We start from the raw sequence: 27,108 nt of genomic DNA, 5'->3' as shown, positions 1-27,108 counted from the left end.
TCAAAGCCTTCATTCACACAAAGAATCAATGAGCGAACAAACACGTCCACACAGAACAAATGACAGAGATCAATGTTAAACTGCGTGGTAAAATAAATCTACTAAACGTGAAGAGTTTGCTGTTTGTCATAGAACTTTTGAATACTCCTGCATACAATGGATGTGAAATTATGTTTCTGAATCGTAGTTTCGGAAATAGATGTAGTTAATGGTCAAGTCATGGAATTTTTATTCTTGCAAAAAGCACTTTACATTTTACAACAACCCACAAAACAATCCCAAATAAAACAATCAACATCTGAATTTTATTTTTAATGAAAATAAAATAATAAATAATAGTAAATAAATACAAATACAGAAAAAAAATAACAAACCATATACATGCATATATACCTTCACTCAATCCACATCTAAGGTTTTAAGTGATTAACTTGTTGCCATTTAAAAAAAAAAATGTTCTCCCCTACCTCTGATATTGTATTTAATTTTCCCATGTTTTAAAAAGAAGACCAAATCTTTGAGCCACAATGGAATAGAGGGGGGTTGTGGGGAGGTCCAAGATAACTAGTTATAGAAATTTTAAGCGCATGTAGCTGTAACCAAAGGATTTGCAAAACTTTAAATACCACTTTAAAGTTAATGAAAATGATTCAAATAATGGTTTCTAGGATGTAGTTTTTTCCTCACCTTTCACTTGTCATAGTTTCTTCTGTTGAACAAAAAATAAGTTATTTATAAAAATGTTGTAAACCGGTGACCATTGACTTCCATACTATTGGTATTCCTGTAATTTACTTCTAACATTCTTCAAATTATCTTTCAAGGGCTTGGATCAACTTGAGGGTGAGTAAATGAGTAAAAATGATAATTTTTTTGGGGTGAACTATCTATTTAAGATGAATTAAGCATTCTACAGAGGGGACATTCTACCTGAAACCTACATTATCTGTCCCTGAAGTCAAAACATAAATACAGTGAATAAAAAGCATTTCATCCCAAAAATGTCTAAATTGGATGGATTGTTGATTTCTTTGAGTTGTTCTGTAAAAGAGTATGTCTTTCATTTGGTTCTCAGATTTTTGTTCTTTATTAAAAACACTACAAATCCTGTCATTGTCCTTGTCCTCAGCACAATTGAACCGACAGCTTTTATTGTTTTGTTATGCTAAAAACTTATTTAGAAAAAAATACTTCAGAAAAAGCAAAGTTTAAATTGTTAACATTTACATCAATTGATTAAAAACATGAAATTATAAAGAAATTCTACAAATAAATACTACAAATCAAATTCATTTACAATTGTCCCTATGTTTCGGTCAGTCCTGCCACATTTGCATTACATTTTGCTTGCCTTTAAGGCTATTTGGCCTTTAAGGCATCATTTGATGGAGGAGAAGGATGCGTTCTATCATTAAATTGTAGGATTTTATGCTTCTTTTGTATGAATTTGTTTTTTTTTTTGAGTACGACAAGCTTAAGTCAGGCCCTGTCACATTTTTTATAAGTGAAAATGTACGTTTCTTGTAGAATGTGTCAGAGACTGCAGGAGGCGCTGTAGTGCCTCAAACTAACCGGAAATCTCTGTCATGACAACTGCACGCACGCACAGCTTTGAACATAACGGCGGGGTGGACGAGCATTTTGCAAAACAATGACTAAAAAATAATCAAAGAATCCGATTAGAGCATTTCACACGTTTATGTACGACCGCTTGTGTAACTTTTATTGGTTATCATGGATATGTGGAGATCAGAAAGACTGAACGCGCCGGCGGACTTTATGAAAGCTGCTGAAGCAGGTAAACAAACACAATTACCCGGATCAAAGCCACCATAAACCAGATATACAAACACAAACGACGTAGAGATCTTAAAATATACCATCTTATCTTTAAGTATAATATTAGTTGTAGTGTTGAAGCACAGTATTAGTCTGATGTCAACTAACGTTAAGGCTGCAAAGCTATAACGTTACACACGTCTAGGATTGACAGCAGGTGTGATAAAGCCGTTTAACGTTAGTCCAACATAATTTTAATCACCATTCATTCAATCATAATACTAATAAATATTATCGTCGTGGTAATTTACATGTCTCAGTTGAATTCCCAGACTACATTGACTATTTGTACTATGCATGCAGTTCAGCATCTTAAAGTGAAGTTCGAATGCAAAAACCTCTAAATGTCATCTGAAATGTTCTTCTAAATTGAAGTTTTCTCCGCCTCCTATGTTTATGTTAAGTCATTTCACTGTAAAGGCAATAAAAAGAACTTATTCGTTGTTATAAAAGTACAATTTCTGAGCCCACACACAAGAGTTGGAGCAAAATGCTAATTTTAGAAGAAACTATCAAGCGGCATATAGACCATTTTGAGGGATGTAAACATTAACAATGGTCTAAACTAGGCATGGGCCGGTATAAGTTTGTGACGGTATAATAACCTTGAACAAAAACATCATGGTTTCACTGTATCAAAGTATTGTGATTAAAGCTAAAAAAGTTGTTTAAACATCTTAGTAAAAAAAACACACATTTACAATTCTCATTTATAATATTTTGGAACAGTAAACAGGCTAAATAATTCCAATAAATCATTGATTTCTGCTAGCTTATTTAGTTTAAAAAACACAGATTTCTTTACAACACATACAAAATACATAAAAAAACCTTTACATATACCTTAGGAACGGTATAACAGAAAAATTTTGCTGTTTTAAAACCTTTGTCGAACCACAGTAAACCTTGAAACCGGTTACCGTCTCTTGCCTAGTCCAAATTTATTTCCTGTTATCCTGTTATAAGGGCTAGTCATTGCAGGATGTATTATGGCTGTGAGACTGGTGCTGCAAAATTGGAAGAACTCCGATACTCCCTCTTTTAAGGATTGGATTGAGCTCATGACTTCTACTGCATCATATGTATGTTTGGCATGACTCCAGGACTCCACCCATACTTTCAATCAGAAATCGGTAGCTTTTTACAGTATTTGGAAAATTGAAGGGTTGCCATTTTGGCTGCCTGTTGTATTATTTTATATTTATTATTGATGTTATAATTTTGGCAGATCGTTCCAATGTGGAGACCCCTGATGGCTAAAGGGACTAAGCCGAAAAGAAAATGAATGAATGTTCTAATTTTTGTTTTGTTATTATTTTATTATAATTTGTTTGGATATTGTAGAGAAAGGAAGGAGTGGGCTTGATCATAACAGTATGGCTTGTAATTGAAGAATTAAAGGCATGACAGAAAACCATCTCTTTAGGAAAATTATTTTTTAAAGTCGCAGTGCATGTGTTATTTGTTCCATTTCATACAGTTCCCACACTTCTTGAATCCAAGCATTATATGATAGAGGTTCAGAATTTAGCCATCTGCATGTGATGCACTTCAAAGCTGCAGCATGTAGAATTTGTAATAAGTTTGTTCTCGATCTGTCATTGAAGCCCTCAGGGCATACACCTAGCAGAGCAACTGTGAGATCTTCAGATAATTGTCTTTTTTAAATTTTTTTATTCCTTTTTATTATATATTATATATTTATTTTTTAATTATAAAGTAAATAAAATAAAGACCATAATACTGTAATAATAGGTACGAAATCAGGATTGATCAAGACATTTCTGATAGTCTGTCTCATATTTAACCAAAATTGTACAGTTTTCTTACTGGCACCATTTATTTTGGCTGTGGTGTAAACTAATAATATCCCATACATATAGCCTCAAGGATAGATCAGCTGGAGCAGATGGATTCAGCCATAATTTCAGGATAGTTTTTTTTTGCAGCATTCAGAACAACTGACAGAATCCTTCTTTGGTTGATAAGAAGAGTGATTAATCGTCCAGCATGAGAAAAAGCAATCGGTTGCACTGAATCTGAGTTTCCATTAGCTCTGATAGTAGATTTCGTACCTTGGACAAGAATAATGCAATTTATGGACATTCCCAGAACAAACAGTGCATCTGGAATGTATTCGTAGCGCTTTACTTTTTCCAATTTTTTTAAAATGTTACAGCCTTATTCCAAAATGGATTAAATTCATTTATTTCCTCAAAATTCTACACACAATACCCAATAATGACAATGTGAAAAAAGATTTTATTTTTTTAAATTGTTGCAAATTTATTAAAAATAAAACACCTGAAAAGTCATATGTACATAAGTATTTACAGCCTTTGCTCAATACTTTGTTGATGCACCTTTGGCAGCAATTACAGCCTTAAGTCTTTTTGAATATGATGCCACAAGCATGGCACACCTGTCTTTATGAATTTTTGTCCATTCCTCTTTGCAGTACCTCTCAAGCTCTATCTGCTTAAATGGGAAATGACGATATACAGCCATTTTCAGATCTCTCCCGAGATGTTCAATACGATTTAGGTCTGGGCTCTGGCTGGGCCACTCAAGGACATTCCCAGAGTTGTTGTAAAGCCGCTCCATTTATATTTTGGCGGTGTGCTTTGGGTCATTGTCCTGCTAGAAGATGAACTGTCGCCCCAGTCTGAGGTCAAGAGCACTCTGAAGCAGGTTGTCATTCAGGATGTCTCTGTACATTGCTGTCTTCATCTTTCCCTCTATCCTGACTAGTCTTCCAGTTTCTGCTGCTGAAAAACATCACAACAGCATGATGATGCCACCACAATGCTTCACTGTAGGGATAGTATTAGCTAGGTGATGAGCGGTGCCTGGTTTTCTTCAAACGTAACACCTGGCATTCACTCCAAAGAGTTCAATTCTAGTCTCATCAGACCAAAGAATTTTGTTTCTTATGGTGTGACAGTCCTTTAGATGCCTTTTGGAAAATTCCATGCAGGCATCCACTTATGGATGATGGAGGCCACTGTGCTCATTGGAACTTTGCAGAAATTTGAGACAATCCTGTCTCTGAGGTCTACAGACAGTTCCTTTGTCTGCATGCTTGATTTGTGTTTTGACATGCACTGTCAACCCTGGGACCTTATATAGACAGGTGTTTGCCTTTTCAAATCAATCAACTGAATTCACCACAGGTGAACTCCAAGTAAGCTACTGAAACATCTCAAGAATGATCAGTGGAAACAGAATGTACCTGAGCTCATTTTGAAGCTTCAAGGCAAAGGCTGTGAATACTTATATAAATGTGATTTTTCAGGTTTTTTATTTTTAATAAATTTGCAACAATTTCAAAAAATCTTTTTTTCACTTTGTCATTATGGTGTATTGTGTGTAGAATTGTGAGGAAATAAATGAATTTAATCCATTTTGGAATTAGGCTGTAACATAAAAAATGTGGAAAAAGTGAAGCGCTATAAATACTTTCCGGATGCACTGTATGTAAGTACCTTGTGTAGAGTTGTTACATAAGTGACAAAAAGGGTCTGATTTTCTTTTCATTTTAAATAACAGGTAGGGGGTAGCATAAGCCTTAAAATTAATTTATAATGAATCATTTGGTGAGCTGGGTTTTTTGGAAGTTACAAAACAGTTCTCCCAGACAGTCTCCCAATCAATAATGGTATTGAGCTCTCTCTCCCAGAAGCCCTCAATTAGGATATTTGAATATTGTCGTGCTATAAGTGATTTGTAAAGTATATTTACAATACCTTCAGAGTCCAAACTGGAATCTATCCAGTCTATCATAGGATGAGGGGATTGTTGTGTCATTTTTAAGATGTCTGTAATGTTATCAATGTGAACATAAAACCACATCTATATGCTCAAGGCAAGGTAGACAAAAGAGAGATGAGAAGGTCATGGATTTCTTTCTGTGTTTATTTTCATCAATATCAGTTTGTCTTTCAGCATCTGTCTGCAATCCCACTCCTTCTCTGATGACTCCTGCTCAGTTCACTGGTGGTCCTGTGGTCTGCCCCACAAGTTCACAGAACAAACCTGCACCTTTTAGAGCTACGCCCGCTTCAAAGTTCAGCGTGGAGGGTCCCGGCTGGACAGACACTGCTGAAGCATGGCATCTCAAACACCATAATGAGAAAATAATACAGCAGCGCTCTGACCACAGGTACACAAACACAGCCGCACAGGTTCAGACTTGATTCTAGGGGTCAGAGTATAAATTCATCTCTCTCTATGTCAGATTGCCAGAAGATGAGAGATTCAGCTCAAGGCCTCCGCTGCAGGAGGTGGAAAGGTTAAAAGAAGACAGGGAGATGATGAGAGGCGAGATGGAGCGTCTGAAAGGAAGAGTGGAGTGTTTGAGAGAGCAGATCAGAGATCAACAAAGCCAAATAAATAGGTACAAACACTCAAACTGATTGACTGCTGGCCTGCTGCATTCACAGTGTATGTGGGCTGAAATGTTTGTGTGTGTGTGCAGACAAAGGATAGAGCGTGATGAGTTACATGGTGAACTGAAGAGTTGCAAGACTGAACTCAGTATGAGCCAAGACCAGGTATGGATATGCTATCCCATTTTTCGCTCATACATCAGAATATTTGAAGATGTTTGTAATACATGTATGTATTAGGTTTAGCAAAAATTGTGATTGTCATGCATCATGTCAGGGAAGCACAGATCTGTGATCAGTAGTAAATCTCCTCTAAAGGCTAGTGGGTGCACTCATGCAGAAACACCAACTAGAGCCGCAGTCACACTTGATATAGAGCATGCAAAATTCTGTCGTAAGGCCCTGAGAAATGGAGCAGGATAAAACAAGATGATTAGACATTAATAAAGTAAGCCATTGCTCCATGTTTAAAATTTCTGTACAGCATGGGTCTCAAACTCAATTCCTGGAGAGCCGCAGCTCTGCACAGTTTTGCTCCAACTCTAATCAAACACAGCTGATCCAAATAATCTACTTGATTATCAAAAGAGTCTTGAACACCTTGATTAGTTGCATCAGCTGTGTTTAATTAGGGTTGGAGCTAGGGCTGTGCAATTAATGGAAAATTCTATTTCGATTTTGGCTTCTAACGATTGTGAAAAAACTAGTGGTGGGCTGTTAACGTGCTGCGTTAACGCAAGACTTTTATCGGGCGATTAAAAAAAATATTGCTGTTAATCTATTCTCAAAGTTGGGTTGGGAACTGGGTCTATTCTACGCAAGCTATGATGACTTTCACCTTGATATGTATACCTGACCGGTGAGCTGTCTGACAAAAAAGTGCCCTTCTGAATCAAATCAGCAGGATGCCCATCTGGATCTTTCACTTACTTTAAAGACACTACTGACCACACATGGACATCTGTAGTCTAGTTATTTACCTTAATAGACAATAATATAATTAAGGTGTTTACGTGAAGTGCTTTCATGTAAGAGTTTCATGTAATTTTGGGTGACTTTTACTGCAGTTCGGCAATTTCACTCCAACTCATGAATATTTCATTCATGTCCCTGTGACAAACTGCGGTATTAGATGCAAATAAGAAGTAAGGACTGGTGAGAGTGTTATGGAATTTAATAACGCTCGCCAAATGGAAAGAAAAAACTTCTGCAATTTGCGATGTGTGTGCGGTCCTTTACTGACAGCTTTTACGGACAGTGTGGATCTTGTCGGAAAATATGGTGAAATTCCTACATGTTTAATTGCGCTGTTCACTTAAATAATGCCACTAATATATGCATACTCCACATCTTAATTCCATTTCTGTTTAGTTCAGTTATGACTTTAGTCGGATTATGGTAATCAAAAATCGCTGTTTCGAGTTTTTGTAGGCCTACAGTTCAAAATTCATGTTAACTGAATAAACAGTAAACACAAGTACATCTTATTGAACATAATTTATTTTCATCACCAATTATCATAGTAGAACAGTTTCTCAAGCAGTTTGTGATGCATTTTGGAAACAGGAGATGAGGCCCTGGTCTAATGCGCCACCTGGCTTGAGAAACCCATTCTCAAAAGACTTACGGCAGAATTCAAATGAGCCATTTTAATCTAGATTAATCTAGATTAATTCCAAGATTACAGTGAGATTAATCTAGATAAAAAAAATTTATCTATGCCCACCTATAGTAAAAACATGGATCGAGATGAAGCGATTATTGCATCATATACCGCCCCCTTTCCAGTTGTACACATTTGTTGCTCTGCAAAGCTCAGTTTCACATGAAAAAGACTAAAATCATGTACTGTAATGTAACGTTTGCAGCATGGGATGCTCATCATTCATTGATGTACATTCCAATCATTCATGTTTTTAAAAGCGCGAAAGAGATTGCATGCTGTTGTGTGTGTGTGCGCGCTCAGCCTTAGAGACGAGCTGAGCACACACATCTAAAGTCATCTTGACATGGAGCGCTTTAATGGTCACATGCACATTTGTGTCAAAACGCTGTATTTTGTGATTATTCATATTAATCCTCATTTGTGCAATAAACATACGAGTTGAGAATCAAAAGACATGTGAAAGTGAAACCATGGATCATAACCGTACTGGTCTTAAAGTGACAGCGCGCAATATTCCTGCTTCCTCCTGCTTTTTTATCATTAATCAAACAACAAAAGGACAAAATCTGTGTTTTTCTTACAGTAAAGATGTTTTTATTCTTTTGTAGTAATTTCCCTTTCCTTATTTACTGTGAGGAAAATAACTGTGTATATTCAGTTGAAGGCAGAATTATTAGCCCTCCTGAATTATCAGCGACCCTTTTGCCCCAATTTCTGTTTAACGGAGAGAAGATTTTTTTTCAATCCATTTCTAAACATAATAGAGTCAATAACTCATTTCTAATAACAGATTTATTGTATCTTTGCAATAATGACAGCACATAATATTTTACTAGATATTTTTCAAGATACTAGTATTCAGCTTAAAGTTCAATTCAAAGGTTTAATTAAGTTAATTAGGCAAGTCATAGTATAACTGTAGTTTCTTCTACATTGCTTAAGTGGGTTAATAATATTGATCTTAAAATAAGTTTCAAAATATTTAAACCTGCTTTTATTCTAGCCAAAATAAAACAAATAAGATTTTCTCCAGAAGAAAAAATATTATAGGAAATACTGCGAAAAGTTCCTTGCTTTGTTAACATAATTTGGGAAAATAATTTGGCAAGAAAAAACCCAGGAAAGGCATATAGTTGTTGTATAATTCAAGATTTAAGTGCTTTAATTGGTTCAGCATGTGGCTAATAAACAAACAACTATGACCAGGGGCACTGCTAGGGGGTGGAATATTAGGACGATTCTTAAGGCTGATTTATACTTCTGTTGAACGTGTATTCCCTGGCGCAGCCTTCACGCGGACACATAGACCTCGCCATGGCTGGCGCGCCTCTCAAAAAATTTAACTACAACTCGCAACGACACATAACGCAAGCTCTATTATTGGTCGGCCTGGTAGTGTGGGCGAGACAGAGCCGCACTAAACCAGTTGGAACAAGTGTTTAAAAGTGTTGTCCCGTAAAGGAGCTCCAGGTGGAAACTTGTGTTTTGTGTTTACTTTATGATTAAAGTTGTTGCATGTCCGCCGGTTTCCTGCCTCTGAATAAGCAAGGTTTTGCTACTTGTATATGAAGGTAGCAGTCAGAAAAAAACAAAACACCCACAAAGAAACTAGACACAGAGGAACATAAAAACCCCACTGTCAGCTAGCTTTTCGGAAGAGTTACTGCATAGCAACACAATCAGCAAGCAGAAGTAAAAATGCACAGCAATGCGCAAGGCATGCACCGTGGGTCACGCCGTTCACTCAACGCAAAAGTAAAAACCAACCTTAAGGGTTAAGGGGCCCCCTAGAGATACTATTGGGGCGTATGCAAGAAATCCCCACCCCCATACTACCCCCCGATAAGCCCACACTTGAACATGAGTGGCTGCTAGGCAGTTGCTGCAATGTATGTGGTTGCTATGCAGTTTAAAGTGTGTTCTGGGTGACTACTAGCATGCTACTAGCCCAATTCTAGCATTTCTATGTTGCTAGCATTATTGGTATGTACAGTAGCTTGGATGATTCTAGCATGTTGTTAGAATGATTCCATAAGTTTAGTCCAATGTTAAGTCAATAGAAATAAATTTTCCAGGCCAGTTTTCCTAAAAAAACGTAAGTTGGATCATTTTGAAAAGAATATAGGAACACAAGTCAGAACAGTTTGCTGGTTTGAAGTGTCCACCAAGGCTTTTTTGCACTGCAGAAATGCTAAAACTGTTTTTTTTTTTTCTGTTGTTGTCAATGGAAGCTCCCGGTAGTGATGTAGTAAGTGCGGAGAAAAAGGGTGACAGAGTGCATAGGGCCCTGGCAGATTAGGGGATACCACCCCCAGCAACCACAACTACCCCCTCACCGGTTCTTTACTTACGAGATCGCTAACCTCTGTTAAAACTCAACTTAAGTTATGAAGAGAGTTTAGAGTAAAATCATGTTATTAAATGTGCTATTTTCACATGTTTTCAGATGTAGCAGAATTTACAACATAAGTTATAGTTCACAGACAAACTAAACAAACAATGTCATTATCCCAGAATCAACCTCAATATCCTTTGAGTCTCTGTAGTAAATGCTGCTCCATCTGAAAGCACGAGCTGGAAGTTTACTACTGATTACACAACTGGCTTTACTCACAAAATGCACATGACAATTACCTTTGATTATACATGGAGCTTTAAATATGTATATAGGATTTATTTTTAGGTCGGAAATGCTAGTTTCAAAATGGAACCTAATTCTATTTATTTAGCTTTTAACCCTAAAAGGGGAGTATGAAGTAGAACATCAGCGTCTGGAGAAAGAGTTACAGGACTCAAAGCAGGAGATTGGGAAACTGCAACAAAAACTAGACACACAGGTAAGGCATAATTAACTCTACAGGTGATATTTTGCCAGCACAATTTCTTCTTTTTTTCCAAAGGGAAGTCTCTCCTGACAAATTTTTTATTTGTTTCATCATTTCATGTCAAAACAGCATATTCTACGAGCTGATAATATGCATCAGCTTTTTTATATGACATTTAATTATTCAGCAGACCAGCCATTGCATATTCATTGTCAATTTGTGCACTCCTTAGGGGAAAATCGCGTAATTTCTTTAAAGGTTCAAGAAACCCTCGAGTACTTTTTGTGAAATTTTAACAGATTTGTATGTGTTGAGCATCAATTAAGACAAGGGAGCAATTGTTACCTTTAACTGTGGGAAAAACTGGATTATTTTGAGCTTTTGTCCGCTTGTTTCATCTTCCAGGTTTAAAAATCATTATTGGGGCAGGCTCAGCGCCGATCTGCCTGTCCTGTGATGATGCGTCCGTTTCTCATTATTATTTATAGACTGAGTTTAATATCTTCCAGATTACCGGCAGGGTTAATGGTTGGAATAGATGGGGAAAGAGATCTGCTGTACTGCTATCCACTGTGTCTGCATTCAGACCCGGGGATTCAGGAGGAGAGAAGTCCCCCTCATTTATAGTGTTTATATAAAGATGATTATCTTTGTAATGATATAACAAATTGTGGTTATGTATAATATGAAATTACAAATAGCCTATCATTTGTTTAACAGGGCATTCAATTATTTACTTTTTGTTTCTTTGCATTTTAACATTGTAAACTAAAAAAAATCATGCTTCTCATGTTTTGTCTTTTTTTTTGTTGTTGTTTTGAGTTGATCAGCCAACTGACAGTTGCTTGCCCCCCTATTTTTTTCCTGCTTTTCCGGACAAGCCCACTACCCTCTTTTGAAAAATTCTGAGGTAGACTTGAACTGAAAGAGGGGATTTCATGACCCTTTAAAACTGACATGTTGATTTCAGCCAGAAGCAGACAGAAAGGACTGCAGTGAAATTGAGGAAAACAAAAGGTGATTCCCCAAATGTCAACATTGACTGACACATTTGTAAAGCTTTCTAGATTAAAAGCAGCCTATCTAGATGACACCTTTTAATGGGGTTGTCGTGTTCACTTGCATTTCTGGATAACAATGGTCAAAATTTTCAAAAAAAGCGGTTTAAAACGCTCCTTTTTGGTTGTTCAAAAAAAAAAAGAGCAAGATATAATTTGATACTTTAAAGGCCATGCTTTTATTTGTGTATCTTTACAGTCACATAAAAATGTGCATTTGGAAAATAAAATAAAATGCTGTTTATAGGCCGTCACTGGGTCAGTTTAAATCATTCTCTGAAAAGCCATTTTGATTCAAACCGTTTTATATGAACTGTCACTTTCTTTTTTTCTTGTAAGCTCTTCCCTGAAGAGTTCTGTTTGACAAAGGATGATTGCTTAGATGGTTATTTTTCCAACAGTATTGTGTTAATAATGTTGCTCATTACTCAAACAAAGATGAATGAAGTAATGACATTTCCCATTGAATCAACTCAGATAGCGTAAATTATAGTATCGATGTTAGATTAAAATGATATGAATCACTGTTAGACAAGAAGTCTTTTTTCAGAAACTTACTCAGTAATTGATTGCTTGTTGTGAACAATTCATCTTTTTTTATTATTCAACAAATAAGGCAAATATTATGTGACTTACAGTGCATTTGGAAAGTCTTCATAGCACTTCACTTTTTCCACATTTTTTAATATTACATCCTTATTCCAAAATGGATTAAATTCATTTATTTCCTCATTTTTAGCACACAATACCCCATAATGACAATGTGAAAAAATATTTTTTGAAATTGTTGCAAATTTATTAAAAATAAAAAACCTGAAAAATCACATGTACAAAAGTATTCACAGCCTTTGCTGTGAAGCTCTAAATTGAGCTCAGGTACATTCTGTTTCCACTCATCATTCTTGAGAAGTTTCAGCAGCTTAATTGAAGTTCACCTGTGGTAAATTCAGTTGATTGATTTGAAAAGGCATACACCTGTCTTTATAAGACAGGGTTAACAGTGCATGTCAAAGCACAAACCAATCATGAAGACAAAGGAATTGTCTGTAGACCTCGGAGACAGGATTGTCTCAAAGGCACAAGGCTGGGGAAGGTTACAGAAATATTTCTGCTGCTCTGAAAGTTCCAATGAGCACAGTAGCCTCCATCATCCGTAAGTGAAAGATGTTTGGAACCACCTCAAATCTTCCTAGGGCTGGCCGGCCATCCAAGCTGAGTTATTGGGGGAGAAGGGCCTTAGTCAGGGAGGTGATCAATAACCCGATGGTCACTCTGTCTGAGCTCCAGGCACCGCTCATCACCAGGCTAATGCCATCCCTACAGTGAAGCATTGTGGTGGCAGCATCATGCTTTGGGGATGTTTTTCAGCAGCAGGAACTGGAAGACTAGTCAGCAATTTACAGAGACATCCTGAATGAAAACCTGCTTCAGAGTGCTCTTGACCTCAGACTGGTGTGACTCCTGCAGGACAATGACTCAAAGCACACCGCCAAAATATCAATGGAGTGACGTCGCAACAACTCTGTGAATGTCCTTGAGTGGCCCAGCCAGAGCCCAGACCTAAATCCCATTGAACATCTCTGGAGAGATATGAAAATGGCTGTACACCGTCGCTTTCCATCCAACCTGATAGAGCTTAAGAGGTATTGCAAAGAGGAATGGGCAAAAATTCCCAAAGACATATGTGCCAAGCTTGTGGCATCATATTCAAAAAGACTTAAGGCTGTAATTATAATAGTAATGCTTATGTCTTTTCTTCCTTGTACAATTTCCAAGCAGTGCTCACAATAAACATAAATATTCATACAACATACATATAAATAAATAACATATAAACATATATACATAATAAAAAATATTTCTACATCTACTATCTTGTCTTTTTCGTTTTTTTATATTTTTCCAATTATTAAATGTATGTATTTCTATGTATTCCAATTCTTTAATATTTTTTTCAATTCTTTGGCCAATCTCAATAAATATGGGTATGATCTCCACTTTTACCGTATTTTGTCCTGCTCAATGCCATGCACAATCCTTTTACATAGGTATTTATCACACAAGGAGTATTAAAGTACTTTATTTTAATTTCCAATTAAATTTGATATAATCTAACTTCATGTACAAAACTCCAATTATTTGTATTTGTCTCTAATTAGAACATGATGACAGATACTGTACAGGAAGTGACCTCACTGATGACCCAATTACAAGCAATGACTTCAGAGAGAGATGAGCTGAGAAATCAGCTGAGGTCAGTATTAAAAGCATGTTGCTGGTTCTAAATGGGAAATCATTTCTGTTTATGTGATGCCACATTATTTGTGTTTGTCCAGTGTCCTGAACAGCTCATTGCTGGAACAGTCAGAGAATGTGCAGAAACTGCGCACATACATTGGCAGAAACATCACAGAGAGAAAAGAGGAGGAAGAGCTTAGACGCCAGATACAGGTACATACACATACAGGGTGCATTGGAATGCCACCAGCTTATATAAGTTGTGGTGCTTGCAGTAATATTTTGTGTCATTTGTGTGTGTACAGCATTTGGAGAAGGAAAAGGAAGCCGTCTCTCTATCTGTCCAGCTGCTGAATGTCAGAGTAAACGCAGCCAATGAGATTCTAGCCATTCAGGAGAAAGAGCTAGGTGAACAGGTAGGGTTGTACACATGCATAGATGTGTGTTTGAAATGAAGGATTTTTATTTAGTACATTTGGTGGTACTTCTACTATGTGTGTAGGTGCAGATGGACCCGTTGTGCTCCGGCAGTAAAGCTGGGCAGATGTTGAGTGTTTGGAGACAAAAGGTCTTCGTTCTGCTTGTTAAACTGCAAACCCGAGACTTACAACTCCACACAGAGAAAACACAGCTACATGACATGGTAATGTAAACACTGTTCCACGTAACCCATGTAATTTTCTAAGTTTATACTTCTACCCACTTGTGTCAATAGTTTGCTTTTTTATTTGCTCATACCCATCCCTCCCAGCCCCAAAATGTTTTCAGATTTAGTTTTTTTGAGAAATTATTACTGTTAAACGAGTGTGCATTGATATGATTTCAAAAATGGCTGAAAATACTTTTCTATTTTTAGCAAGAATGAATTTAATTACTAAATACTTCAAAAAAAATTGCTCATTAAATAATTAGTAATTTGTTCAGCAAAAAATCGAGAAGAAAAAAAATAGAAAAAAATAAAGAAGTTCCAAGTAATGACTTCTGAATATTCATGATTTATATGATTCCTTGCCATCATATAAATCATATTTTTAAATTGGTTTTTAAAATTGATTTTAAATTGTAATAAAATTTCACAATATTACCATTTCTACTCCATGTTTAATCACATAAATGAAGCCATGAGAGCTTAAAGGTGCAGTAGGCGATCTGCCAAAATGTTGTCCGTTAGCATAATAGCTTCGAAAACACAGTCCCTCCCCTGCCGTCCAAAGCCACGCCTCCTTAAACACGAACGCGCACTGTAAAGATGACAGTAGACAACCCATTAGATCATGTCATTTGCTAGTTAGAAAAATGTATAGTACTTTATAATACTACAATTCTGCACGAAAAACTGTATTATATCTAGCAGGTTTTCAGTTATGTAGTTAGCAAGCAAAACTTGTCATAATGTGCAATATTTAATGCACGCAAGGATCGCTGGTCTTACTCTCTCACACGTTTGGTCCTAAAGCGACTACTATATGTTTAGTGCTTGGCCAGCAGGGTGCAGGATTTACACTTATTACTAAGCCATACTTGCATGCTATTTCAGATCAAATATTCAAAGTAGCATGTTAAACAATAAAGGTAGCGCTTCACAGGTTGTCATTGCTCAAAAATAAACCGGCTTGGGGAATACTGCTATTTATTTATGTTTTGTTGTTAAAATAAATAAAAATCTACATTATCGATGCTGTGCAAGGTTCCTTGTGAAATTAAAAATAGTCGCATGAAGCTTTCGCCAGAAGATTTCAGTGGCTGAACAACACTTCTGTGCATATAACCCATTCATAAAACAACACAATCTACATCAGCTTTGCCTGACTAAAATAGATTTAAAGCATACCATTACCTTTCTAAAAAAATACTTCACCCATTGTGTCGTCCTTCCTCAAAAGGAAAAGTAACTCCAATATTGATTCAGGATTTTAAAAAGTTTTGATTCAGCGTTTGTTTTTACCACTCTCTCTCTCTGGTGTCAAGTGAACGCACATGCATGTGCAAATGGCCAATCAGTGTGAACAGCTGCGCAGATGTACAAATCTACGTTTGTTGATAGACAGTTTGGGCTACTTATCAGAATTATGGAAATTTTCGGCCTGATAAATTTTAATTGGATAAAATTTTTTAGTCTTATGCCTCACCCAGAATATAAAAAGACTTATAAATACATTTAGATCATTTGCTTTAGTCATTACTATTGGAATGTGAAGAGACTTTCAACCAGCACAACAAAAAATGTTTCTGGAGACAATCACCTACTGCACCTTTAACAGTTCTCTTTAATAAAAGAATTGTACCACCTACAAGTGATTGAATGTTTGTTTAATAAATTCTTAGTCTGTGCAGTTAGGGCTGTTCTAAAAATCCAATCATAATTGTAAAGACAAATATATGACACAGTAAGCACAACTGTCTGTTTCTCATGACTGTAAATATGTGTGTGTAGGTTTCCTCATTGCAGCAGGAGGTAGAATCGTTGCAATCACAGAACAGTGTCCTTCAGCACCACATAGAGGACAAAAGCGCCCGGTTAGAGTTACAGCATGTACACGCACAGGTACTCCTGCAAAATGCCTGACTCACTTGAATTGTACACGCGTTGTATTTTAAACCAGAGATGCACAAAGAATTTAGGACTTGGATGCACTTCAGCTCATTGACAGCTGTGCTGTAAACCATACAGAAATGGCAATTGTTAAAAGTGGGAGGGGCTACTTGATATGTCTTGCACCATCTTCATGTTTCAGTTTTTGAAAGATGTAAGATAAGCCTTTGGTGTCTCCAGAATGTGTCTGTAAAGTTTCAGCTTAAAATACCCATCAAATATCTGCCCATTTCGGTGTCTGAATACATTGTAGCTGTTTTTGTAACCTGTGGCTTTGAATGCAAATGAGCTGCTTCTCCCCGCCCACCATTCCCACGAGTGTGTCTGCTTCTTATCATGCGTTACGTCAGATAAGCAGCACAGTGACAGAGACAGACACAGATGAAGCTGAAATACAGCTTGTTAGTCAAAAATATTAAAGTAAGTTTATTTGATGTATCTGTGATGGAGTTTATTCAAGCCTTTCTGAAATGACGAGTCACACAAATACTGTTTGCATTACACACACATACTAGCGTTTACTGACACCATGCGACCGTGGTGATTACAGCAGTTAAGATTTAGAGAGCGATTTTACTCTCTTTATTACAAACATGCTCTGTTTTAAAAAAGTTTTACACTTATAAAATTTATAAAAACCACAGAGAGTTGGAACAAATATTTTAATCCCAGTTTATTTGCAAAAAATGTTCTGTGGACATGTGTATATATGTTATTATAGAAACATGGCAATCAATTCTGCACCTCTACGTCACCTTGCGGTGGGCCTCAAAATCACTGGCATTTGCATCCTATTTTAACGTCAGGAAATTAAAAATAAGAGATTATTGTCTTCATATCGATCTAATATGACAGTGGACACACTATACAAACACACAGTTCTGTCCAAACAGCGTACAAAGTAGATTTTCATCATAGGTGCCCTTTTAAATGACATCATGCATAGGAAAAAGCTGTGAATTTCCAGGCACTGTCATTGAGCATTAATGTCATGACACCTCTAATTTTAACATTTAAATTGAATCTACTTCGAAACAGAAAAAGGAATGAAAAAAAATCAAACAAAACGTCACTATTAAAATCAGTTTTATTGAAAGCGAAACTGAAACCAGCGCCATGTGGGAAATTCTCTCTATAAATACTGAATGACGTGTCTTTCATTTTACTCCAATCCTAATTTGTGCATAGTTTCAGCATGTTTTGCTTGTCTGATTACTTTAGGAATATACATTTGTAAGCACATATCGCATGCTAAAACAGTCAGACTTCTGTTGGAGAACATGCAGTCCTCTACAAGTCTTTCCATATTATACGAACGCTCTTTGTGTGAGGAGCAGACCGGAGTTTAAGTGGTTACTTGCTAAAAAATTTAAACCTAGCTCATTGATATTCACTTGATCATTTCAGCATCAGATTTTCTCTCTCTCTTCCCGGTCCTCATGAGCTCGTCCTGTTCTCCCTTGTTCTCTCCTTGTTAAGTGTGCTTTTTAACAGTCTGCGCAGGTTTGCGGATTCCAGCTTAGTGAGATTGAATCTTGTTCACCAGTGAGTCACAGAAGATCTGCTGTTTTAGCATTATATCGCTCGTCTGTGATTACTCACTGCATGCAGAACAGCTGTCCAGCTGATCAGCTGTAAAACAGTGACAGCACTGAAACTTCTCTTCTGTAGCGCCTGCAGGCAAGTGTGTGTTTCTGACAGCCGCGTGCTTCTCTGTATCCGTGTTCAGGGAATACAGCAGCAGTTGGAGAGTGTTCTGCTGGAGAACATTCAGCTGAAGGAGTGCAATAAGAGCAGCGAGGCATCACTGAATGATATCAGTGAAACGGCACACAGGTAACACACACACACACACAGTCACACCCCTTGAGCCAAACCTTGAATCTGTAGTCTCTTTGAATTAAACAAGTCTCCTGAATACCAACATGAGCGTCCTGATTAGATTAAAGATGACTGTTCCCCTGAAGTCAGCTCATCCATAAACATCTGTCTCTCTCTCTGTGTTATCTTTCTCTCTCGGCCTCTCTCATCAGGGTGATGTCAGCCGTGGAATTAAAGGCAGGTCAGATGGAAGCAGTTCAGTCCAGTGTAAGTCAGCTGAACCACAGACTCGCCTTTGCTGCCAAGCGTCTGGACACAGTACATGGTGAGCGTGTCATCTGTGTCTGTGTGTGTGTGTAAGTGTGTTGCACTTTTAATAACTTGTTGTTTGTCTGCAGGGCTGCTGTTGAGAAAAGAAGCTCTGTGGAGAACCAAGCAAGCTACAAGATGCCCAGAGCCTGCGGTGTCGGAGAGGTATAGAATCAGAGTGGGGCATTAAATATCATTGTTAACATTGTGGTGTTTTATTTTGCAGTGACCTCTTCATAAGTTATTATCAGATTATCAGATCTTGAGGTTCATCAGAGTAGTAATAATAATAAATTTATTTTAAATGTGATGAGTGAGTTTAGATGTGTCATCTCACACTTTACACCAATTTTTGCATCTGTCTGTTTTTGTTATGAGTTAAATTGCTTTGCATCTGTTGATTAAATAAATGCTGTCAGAACTGAAATATTGCTTTTTCCCTAGAGTATAAAATATATCCAAATGAAATTGCTGCTTTGAAAGGCCAGCAGGCTATGGCTTGCAATAATGAAAATGATCAGGGGTGCCCAAACTTTTGCATAAAACTGTAAAACCAACTAATTCATTAATTAACTGCATATATTTGTAATGAACATTTTTAGTACAACTACTACGTTTTTTTTTTTGCTTCCAGTTTTATAAGTCAGAAATAATGCAAATGTCCAAGATTAACCATACAGGAAAATAGGTGACAAGAATGTAGTATGCTATTGTTTTTCATCTTATAGCTTGACATAAAATTACACAGTAATTTGTGTGTAGTAAGCAGTACACTATTATTTAATGCTGCCAACTTTCTTCCATGTTGCAGCTTTATTAATAGTCTCAAAGCTGAGGTGGTGATGTTGAGCACAGAGAGGGACACGCTCACACAGGAACTCAAACGAACACCAGAGCTCATTCAGGCCTCGCTTTCTGAGCTACAGCAGCAGCGTACGTACACCAAACCCCAAGCTGAATACAGAACATCTGCAGAATGTAAAAAAGAGCTGTGATTCTGTGTTGCAGGAGACCGAGATCTGAGCCACCTGAGGGAAGCTCTGTCACACAGCAGGGAGGAGCTGGAGGCATCCGAATCAAGCCGAATGGAGACACTAAGGCACTGTGAAGAACAAGAGGGGACCATTGCAGAGCTCCGCACTGAGGCCCAGAGACTCCAGCAGCAGTGTGACTCAGGTGTGTGTGAAGAACAGCTTCCCCTCCCCCCGCTCAAAGTATTTGGTATTCACTCCACAGATTCCTTCTTTCTTTCATTCTCATTGCTAATAGTCTATTAACACTGTGTTTAACACTTGGGGAATTCTGCTGACTTCAATTGCTCGTTGCTGCAGGCTAATCATGCAACTCTGCTTCCAATCCGCTCATGTTCTCTGGTGAAGAATCGTTTGTGCTTTTGTGTATCCGTCTAATATTTGCTCAGGTTTGGCTGAAGATGCTTACATTTGAAGATGCGAAAGCTGATTGTGCCTGTTTCTGCAGTTTTACAAAGGGTATCAGAAGTTGAGAGTGTGTGTGCAGAGAAGCTCAAGGACGTGGAGGCTCAACTCAACACGGCGAGGAGAGAGCACACCAAAGCAGGTATACAGACTTAACATGCTAATGCAGATGTCATGGCTAGTTTTTGTGAATGATGTTCTGAATATGTGTGTGTGTGTGCGCGCAGTGGTAGCTTTGAGGCAAGTTCAGAGGCAGGTGGAGAGAGAGAAAGAACAGATGAAAGAAGCAGAGAGAGAGAGAACAGAACACACACACAGACAGATCACACATCTGCAGAAACAGCTGAAAGACAAGGACAAAGACTGCAACCTTCTCCTGGTGAGTCACACTCGCGCACACACAAATACACAACCCACACACTCTCTTTCTGAGGGGGCATCAGCGGCAGTCCTGGCTCACTTGGTGCCCTGGGTGAGGTAGGACCAAAAAAAAACGTAGAAACGTATGGATGGAAAAAATTACAAAGAAAGACTGTTAAATCAAATGCATATTTAGTTAAAAGAATTTGTAGATGTTTTTAAATTAAAGGCTTCATGAAATAGAAAATCAAGAGGATGTACATATTTCCACATTTGAGAGTTTACTATGAAATAAAGCCTAGCTGCATGTTTCAGAGTTCTGTGTTCAGTTGGATTGCTTACGGAAATAATTTAGATGTGTTATAGAATGCATTGATTCAATGTTAACTTGTTCTCGAATACTTAGTTCATAAATTCTCCAGAAATGATTTTATGCGTTTATTTATAAACACAGAAAGTACACCAAGAATCAGAAGCTCACGTTTGACCATATTTGGAACTGTTGTGAATATTAATGAGTTCTGCTTTGATTCTTTCGCAGCACATCAATGTCTGCTCTATCTTTCTCTAAAGCCCCTTTCACACATACAGACCTTTCAGGAAAATTAACGGCTATTTTCTGGAAAGAGAAGTTGTAACATTACTGGTAATTTGCCGGAATGCTGCACTATGTGAACGCAGAAGAAAAATTTCCGGAAAGAGCTCGTTCACGTCTAGAACGCGCTGCGTGAGATGTCTACTGCAGCCAATCAGAACAATCCGACGCATTCACATCCGCACTGTTTATGAAAATAAAAGCCTTTGAATATTTTTCCAGACACATTTAGCTGCTAGATCAGGGCTATTCAATTAGCTGCTCGCAGGCCGAACCCGGCCCCCGAGGCAATTTCTTTCGGCCCTCCAAATAGTGTGACCAAGACATCAAAAATAAATTTAGTTCAGTCGAAAAATGGCTGCTATAGTTATGAAGTGACTTCCGTCTCTTCAATACAGCACGATCTGCAGTTGAAGGCTGAGCAGAGAGTGAGTCACCTGACTTTAAGCAAGTGGTGCGGGCAGCTGAAAACAATTGGATATGTTTGTAGAAAAGGCCTTTTGTACAATGCACTGATATAGTTAATAGGAATGCAATGATTAGACGATTTCACTATTAACCGCTTTTATTCATTAAAGACTTTTCAACGCCTCATTTCTGTTGCACGGAAAAAAAAGCTGCTCCAACGAAACAAAGTTATGCAAATACACTCGCACATTGGATTAACTGTAGCAGCAAGCCATTGACATATTGCTTCTCTTCCGCACGCAAGTACATTATTTCCAATGGAGACGTGCGCATATTGATAGCGGTGCACGCACGGCTCACAAGCGGACCGACGCACTCGCGCCCTGCAGGCGCACACAATAGAATTGATATCACACTGTAGTTGTGAGAGTTGTGCGTGGCTTTTACTGCAATGTAAACAAAAGATATGTTAGATGAATTATTACAAATGATTATCTTTGAACACAGATAATAACAACAGTTCATTTAAATTCTTAGCCAATATATAGCTTAAATTAACATTAGACTAATACTATTTTTTATTTATTCTTATTTTTATTTATTTATTCATTGTTCTGTCATTTATTTTCGTTGTAAAATTATCACTCAAACTTTTACATTGATTTTTAAGTCCAAAGAGAGAAATAGACTATTGTTTGTTTTTATTTAATATTTTGTGCTGTATTTGGTTACTGAGCAGCAATTAACAACACTTTAAAATTTAAGCAGTTTTCTTGTTATTTTCTAAACTAGTAGTATTTTAAATTGCATATACATAATAATGGTGATAACTGTGAAACCGTGATTATTCTTCAGACTATAATCGTACAACCAAAATGTATAATCGTTGCATCCCTAATTGTTACGCAGTTTAAAACATAACATATGAATGTGTCTGAATGTAGAAGAAGCCTACTTGAGCAATACACTGATTTTGTGCCTCGAAATACATTATTTGGATATGCTTGTAAAAAAAGCCACATAGTACAATGCAGTGATGTTGTGTAGTTTCAAAATACAACATATTAATGTTTTTATGTTGATAAAGTCAACATGGGTTCCTTTATGAGCACAAATACAGCATATGGGCTCTTATGTGCTGTTGTGTCATCACTTATATTATTACAATTCATATATATCTCCAGCCCCTCGTTTGGGATGCTTGTCATGAACTGGCCCCCATGACAAACTAATTGAATAGCCCTGTGCTAGATGTTTGTCAGATTATATTTCTATGTTCCTTCTTAATGCTGTGTTAAAAAATGATCGATAAAATGTTTATGAAAGAAAACGCTGTTTGTTTACCTTCAAGCACTGCTTCAGTTGCTTGACACGTGTGCACGTGAAGCAGCCGGTGAGCACCAGTACACACACATATTATGTACATCTAAACATGTGAAAGTGTATAAAGTGTATTGTTGTCCTTTCACTCCAGAAAAATTATAGTAAGAGATGAGAGATATGACACGATGCATAAACATGAATTAAACACTTATACTCAGCAGTTCACATATGGCTGTTGCGTCATTACAAACATATATGGCAAATTTCAAAATATAAGCAGATCTTATGCTTTTCAAGGTGGCGTTGAATAAATGTATAATTCGTATATATCCTGCATTTTTGACACATTGTGAATAGATGATTGGTTGAGCACTGCTCTTTATTAAAGTCTGACTGAGTCACATAGCAACATATAGAAATGATGTATAGATGTAGCACTGGGAGATTAGTCTCCCTGTTTTCAAAATAGCTTTCACGCTTAGGATGTTTAATATAGACTTAGATAAACAAAAAAATTATTGTTGTAGTCTCACTAGGAAATGTTGTGGCAAATCAAATACAGCCTGTATGCAATGTAACAATCAATCCTGTTACATTGCACAATAATCCCATGTGCAACATAATGGCTTCGCTTTGACTGGGCTGTTTTTCACTGGGATTTTACACTCAAAGGGCTTACATGGGAACGAGGAAGCAATGATGCTTGAGGCTCATTTGATGTGTATGTTTCTGAAAGAAAACTCAGCGCTGCAATAAAAAAGCAAATGAGGGAGACTCCATTTAATGTATTTTGTACATTTGCCTATCTTGTTCATGATCAAACTGCAACATTGCTTACTATAGAATGTTTGAGGGACTCTTTTAAGATCATTTAATTTGTAAAAATTCATATAGATAAGTATTATATAAGTAATAATAATATTAAAGTTATCTTGAAAATTCTCCATTTTAGAATCAACCTTGAAGCTGCAATTTTATAGTCTGAATATCAGAACACATTTCTGAACAAATTCTGATCGGTTTTATGTGGTTTTAAATGTGAATAATTTCTACCTCTATGCTGTATATACAGTAAATATGTGGATATTTTTTTCTTGATTGTTGCATTTGAATTTCACTTGGCGCAGAGATCTAAGATCTGCTTCCCTCTATTTTTTCTTCTGTTGTTTTGTGTGTATAAGCAGGCAGTGGTTCAGGAGCAGGGTTTGATGAATGAATATAAAAGACTGAGAAGATCTGCAAAACCCGGGACCCTGAAACAAACACAACCTTGCAAATCTGAAAGTAAAAACCCGACACCTGAAAGTAAGCACACACTGAAACTCATTCATGACATCAGTAATCATTTAAATTCATAATAACACAGTGGTTTTCAAATGATTTTTATTGCCATGATCCACTTATAAAACCATAAACATGTTATCAACTGTACAGTATGTTTGTTCATTTATTTACAGTGGTTCAGACACCCTAAAATCATTTAAGTTAATTGTTTTCCTCATTAATGTACACGTGACCCCATATTGACAGAAAACTCTGAATTGTTGACATTTTTGCAGATTTATTAAAAATAGAAAAACTGAAATATCACATGGTCTTAAGTATTCAGACCCTTTGCTGTGACACTCATATATTTACCTCAGGGGCTGTCCATTTCTTCTGATAATTCTTGAGATGGTTCATTTGTGTCCAGCTGTTTTTGATTATACTGATTAGACTTGATTAGGAAACACATCTGTCTATATAAGACCTTACAACTCACAATGCATGTCAGAGCAAATGAGAATCATGAGGTCAAAGGAACTGCCTGAAAAGCTCAGAGACAGAATTTTGGCAGGGCACAGATCTGACCAAGGTAACAATAAAATTTCTGCTGCACTTAAAGGCTGGTTTATACTTCTGCATTGAGCAATCGCCGTAAGCCGATGCATGCGTGTAGCCATGCTTTTATGCTTTTGCGTGCTGTTTGTTTTGCTCTGTAATAACACTTTCGAAACACTAGCTGGCAGTAGGTTATGTTATGTTCCACTGTATCGAGTTACTTTGTGGGTGTTTTGTTTTTTCTGAACGCTACTTTAATCTACAAGGAGCTAAAACTCTCATTCAGAGGCAGGAACCGGCAGACGTGCAACAACTTTAATCATAAAGTAAACGCAAAGCTAAAGTTTCCTTCTGAGCTCCTTCACGGGACTCGACACTTGCAAACACTCACTCCATCAGGCTCGCTGCTCTCAGCACTGCCCACACTCATCACAGCTACCAAGCAGACCAACCACAGAGCTTGTGCTATGCATCCTTGTGACGTGTAGTTGCATTTTTGAGATGTGCGCGCCAGCCACGGCGAGGGCTATGTGACCAAGCGAAGGCTGCGCCGGAGCATACGCATGTGTGTGCTTGACACAGAAGTATACATCAGCCTTAAGGTTCCTAAGAGCACAATGTGCCTCCATAATGGAAGCGATTGGGACGACCAGAACCCTTCTTAGAGCTGGCCTAAGAGCCTTGGTGAGAGAGGTAAAGAAGAACCCAAAGATCTATGTAGCTGTGCTCCAGAGTTGTAATCGGGAGATTGGAGAAAGTTGTAGAAAGTCAACCATCACTGCAGCCCTCCACCAGTCGGGGCTTTATGGCAGAGTGCCCAGAAGGAAGCCTCTCCTCAGTGCTCAGTGCAAGCCAAAAAAAAAAAAAAAACCTGAAGATTCTCTGGTCTATTGAGACCAAGATAGAACTATTTAGCCTTTTTTCTAAGCGGTATGTGGAGAAAACCAGGCACTGATCATCACCTGTCCACTACAGCCCCAACAGTGAAGCATGGGACAGGACGACTGGTTGCAATTGAGGGAAAGATGAATGCAGTCAAGTATAGGAATATCCTGGATGAAAACCTTCTCCAGAGTGCTTAGGATCTCAGACTGGGTTTACCTTCCAACAAGACAATGACCTTAAGCACACAGCTAAAATAACGAAGGAGTGGCTTCACAACAACTCCATGACTGTTCTTGAATGGCCCAACCAGAGCCTTGACTTTAACCCAATTGATCATATGTGGAAAGACCTAAAAATGGCTACCCACCAATGTTTCCCAATCCAACCTGACAGAATGGAGAGGATCTGCAAGGAGGAATGGCAGAGGATCCCCAAATCCAGGTGTGAAAAAACTTTGTTGCATCTTTTCCAAAAAGACTAATGGCTGTATTGGATCAAAAGGGTTCTTCTACTGAATACTGAGCAGAGAGTCTGAATGCTCAAGACCATGTGATAGTTCAACTTTCCTTTTTTAATAAATCTGGAAAAATGTTAACAGTTCTGTCTTTTCTGTGAATATAGGGTGATGTGTCTACATTAATGAGAAAAAAATAAACTTAAATGATTTTAGCAAATGGCAGCAGCATAATAAAGGGTGAAAAATTTAAAGGGGTTTGAATACTTTCCATACTCGCTGTATGTATTTATTTTTATTTTTTTATTAAATGATATATATTTATATTGAACTATTTCAATGACTCTTTTTTTTTTTCATTGTGTAAGTCTTGTGATCCTTCTAAGGGCCCCAGAATTGAAAAAACTCCTGTAATATTGCCATCTATTCATTCACACATTGATTGATTCTTTTTTTGATGTCTACTAAGTGTTGTTTCGCACTTGACTTGGTCGCTCATGCTGGTTTTCTGTCAGGTTTGCTGGGGGCTCTTCAAGCTCTTAGTGCCGCAGTGATGGGCAGCTCAGAGGAAGATGATGATGAGGAGGGTCAGGCCTTCACCGAGACACAAACACCCTCTTGTGCTGACATGCATAAAGAATAGTGCTGAACACACCAATCAATTCCTCCTCACACACACTCGCTGTCTGTCCAGCTCCTCCCGTGGGCTTTCATTCCTGTTTTATAATTTAATAAAAAGAGCCTTTTGTCAAATTAGACTTGCAGATCTTTTAATTGATCTCAAGTAGTTTGCAAAATGACACATTTCCTTCAATACCTTTACTACAGATATTATTAGTATTCATTTATATTTCAGGTTATCCCATATACTTGACAGCAGATGAATATGAGGGAAATGAGGAGCTGCCATTGGTCAATCAAAGCAATCTAGCATGATAAACAGAGCTTGACATTAACACATGCCAAGCCACCAAATGTGGGTAGATTTCAGCTGTGGCGGGTTAGAAAGCTACTCCCACTAGCCACTTTGGCTGGTTGAAAATCATTTTTAAATTGTAGTTGTCTTAAAAAGCAGGGTCAAACAATAAG

At 37.4% G+C, this 27,108-nt stretch overlaps 1 protein-coding gene across 1 annotated transcript; it reads left to right on the top strand.

The window, feature by feature from the left end:
* The first annotated feature begins 1,592 nt into the window (after positions 1-1,592).
* Positions 1,593-26,772, top strand: cchcr1 (coiled-coil alpha-helical rod protein 1). Its single transcript, XM_056457673.1, has 19 exons — positions 1,593-1,798; positions 5,785-6,001; positions 6,077-6,235; positions 6,317-6,392; positions 10,623-10,730; positions 13,936-14,030; positions 14,113-14,227; positions 14,320-14,430; positions 14,517-14,657; positions 16,449-16,559; positions 18,337-18,443; positions 18,641-18,753; positions 18,827-18,902; positions 19,549-19,670; positions 19,746-19,913; positions 20,217-20,315; positions 20,401-20,552; positions 24,044-24,164; positions 26,535-26,772. Exons 1-19 carry the CDS (start codon positions 1,735-1,737, stop codon positions 26,660-26,662), a joined length of 2,283 nt encoding a protein of 760 aa, XP_056313648.1. The 5' UTR covers positions 1,593-1,734; the 3' UTR covers positions 26,663-26,772.
* The last annotated feature ends 336 nt before the right edge of the window (positions 26,773-27,108 follow it).

Source organism: Danio aesculapii, chromosome 5, assembly GCF_903798145.1.
Source record: "Danio aesculapii chromosome 5, fDanAes4.1, whole genome shotgun sequence".
Lineage (NCBI taxonomy): Eukaryota > Metazoa > Chordata > Actinopteri > Cypriniformes > Danionidae > Danio > Danio aesculapii.
The sequence above is the reverse complement of the archived record's forward strand: the minus strand, read 5'-3'. Positions and strand labels throughout refer to the sequence as shown.

Excerpts from the sequence above, each read along its gene's own strand:
- cchcr1 (XM_056457673.1), top strand. The coding sequence starts at position 1,735 with ATGGATATGTGGAGATCAGAAAGACTGAACGCGCCGGCGGACTTTATG. Across the intron at positions 14,431-14,516 it reads AGAAAGAGCTAGGTGAACAG|GTGCAGATGGACCCGTTGTG; the intron begins GTAGGGTTGTAC and ends CTATGTGTGTAG. Across the intron at positions 24,165-26,534 it reads TAAAAACCCGACACCTGAAA|GTTTGCTGGGGGCTCTTCAA; the intron begins GTAAGCACACAC and ends GTTTTCTGTCAG.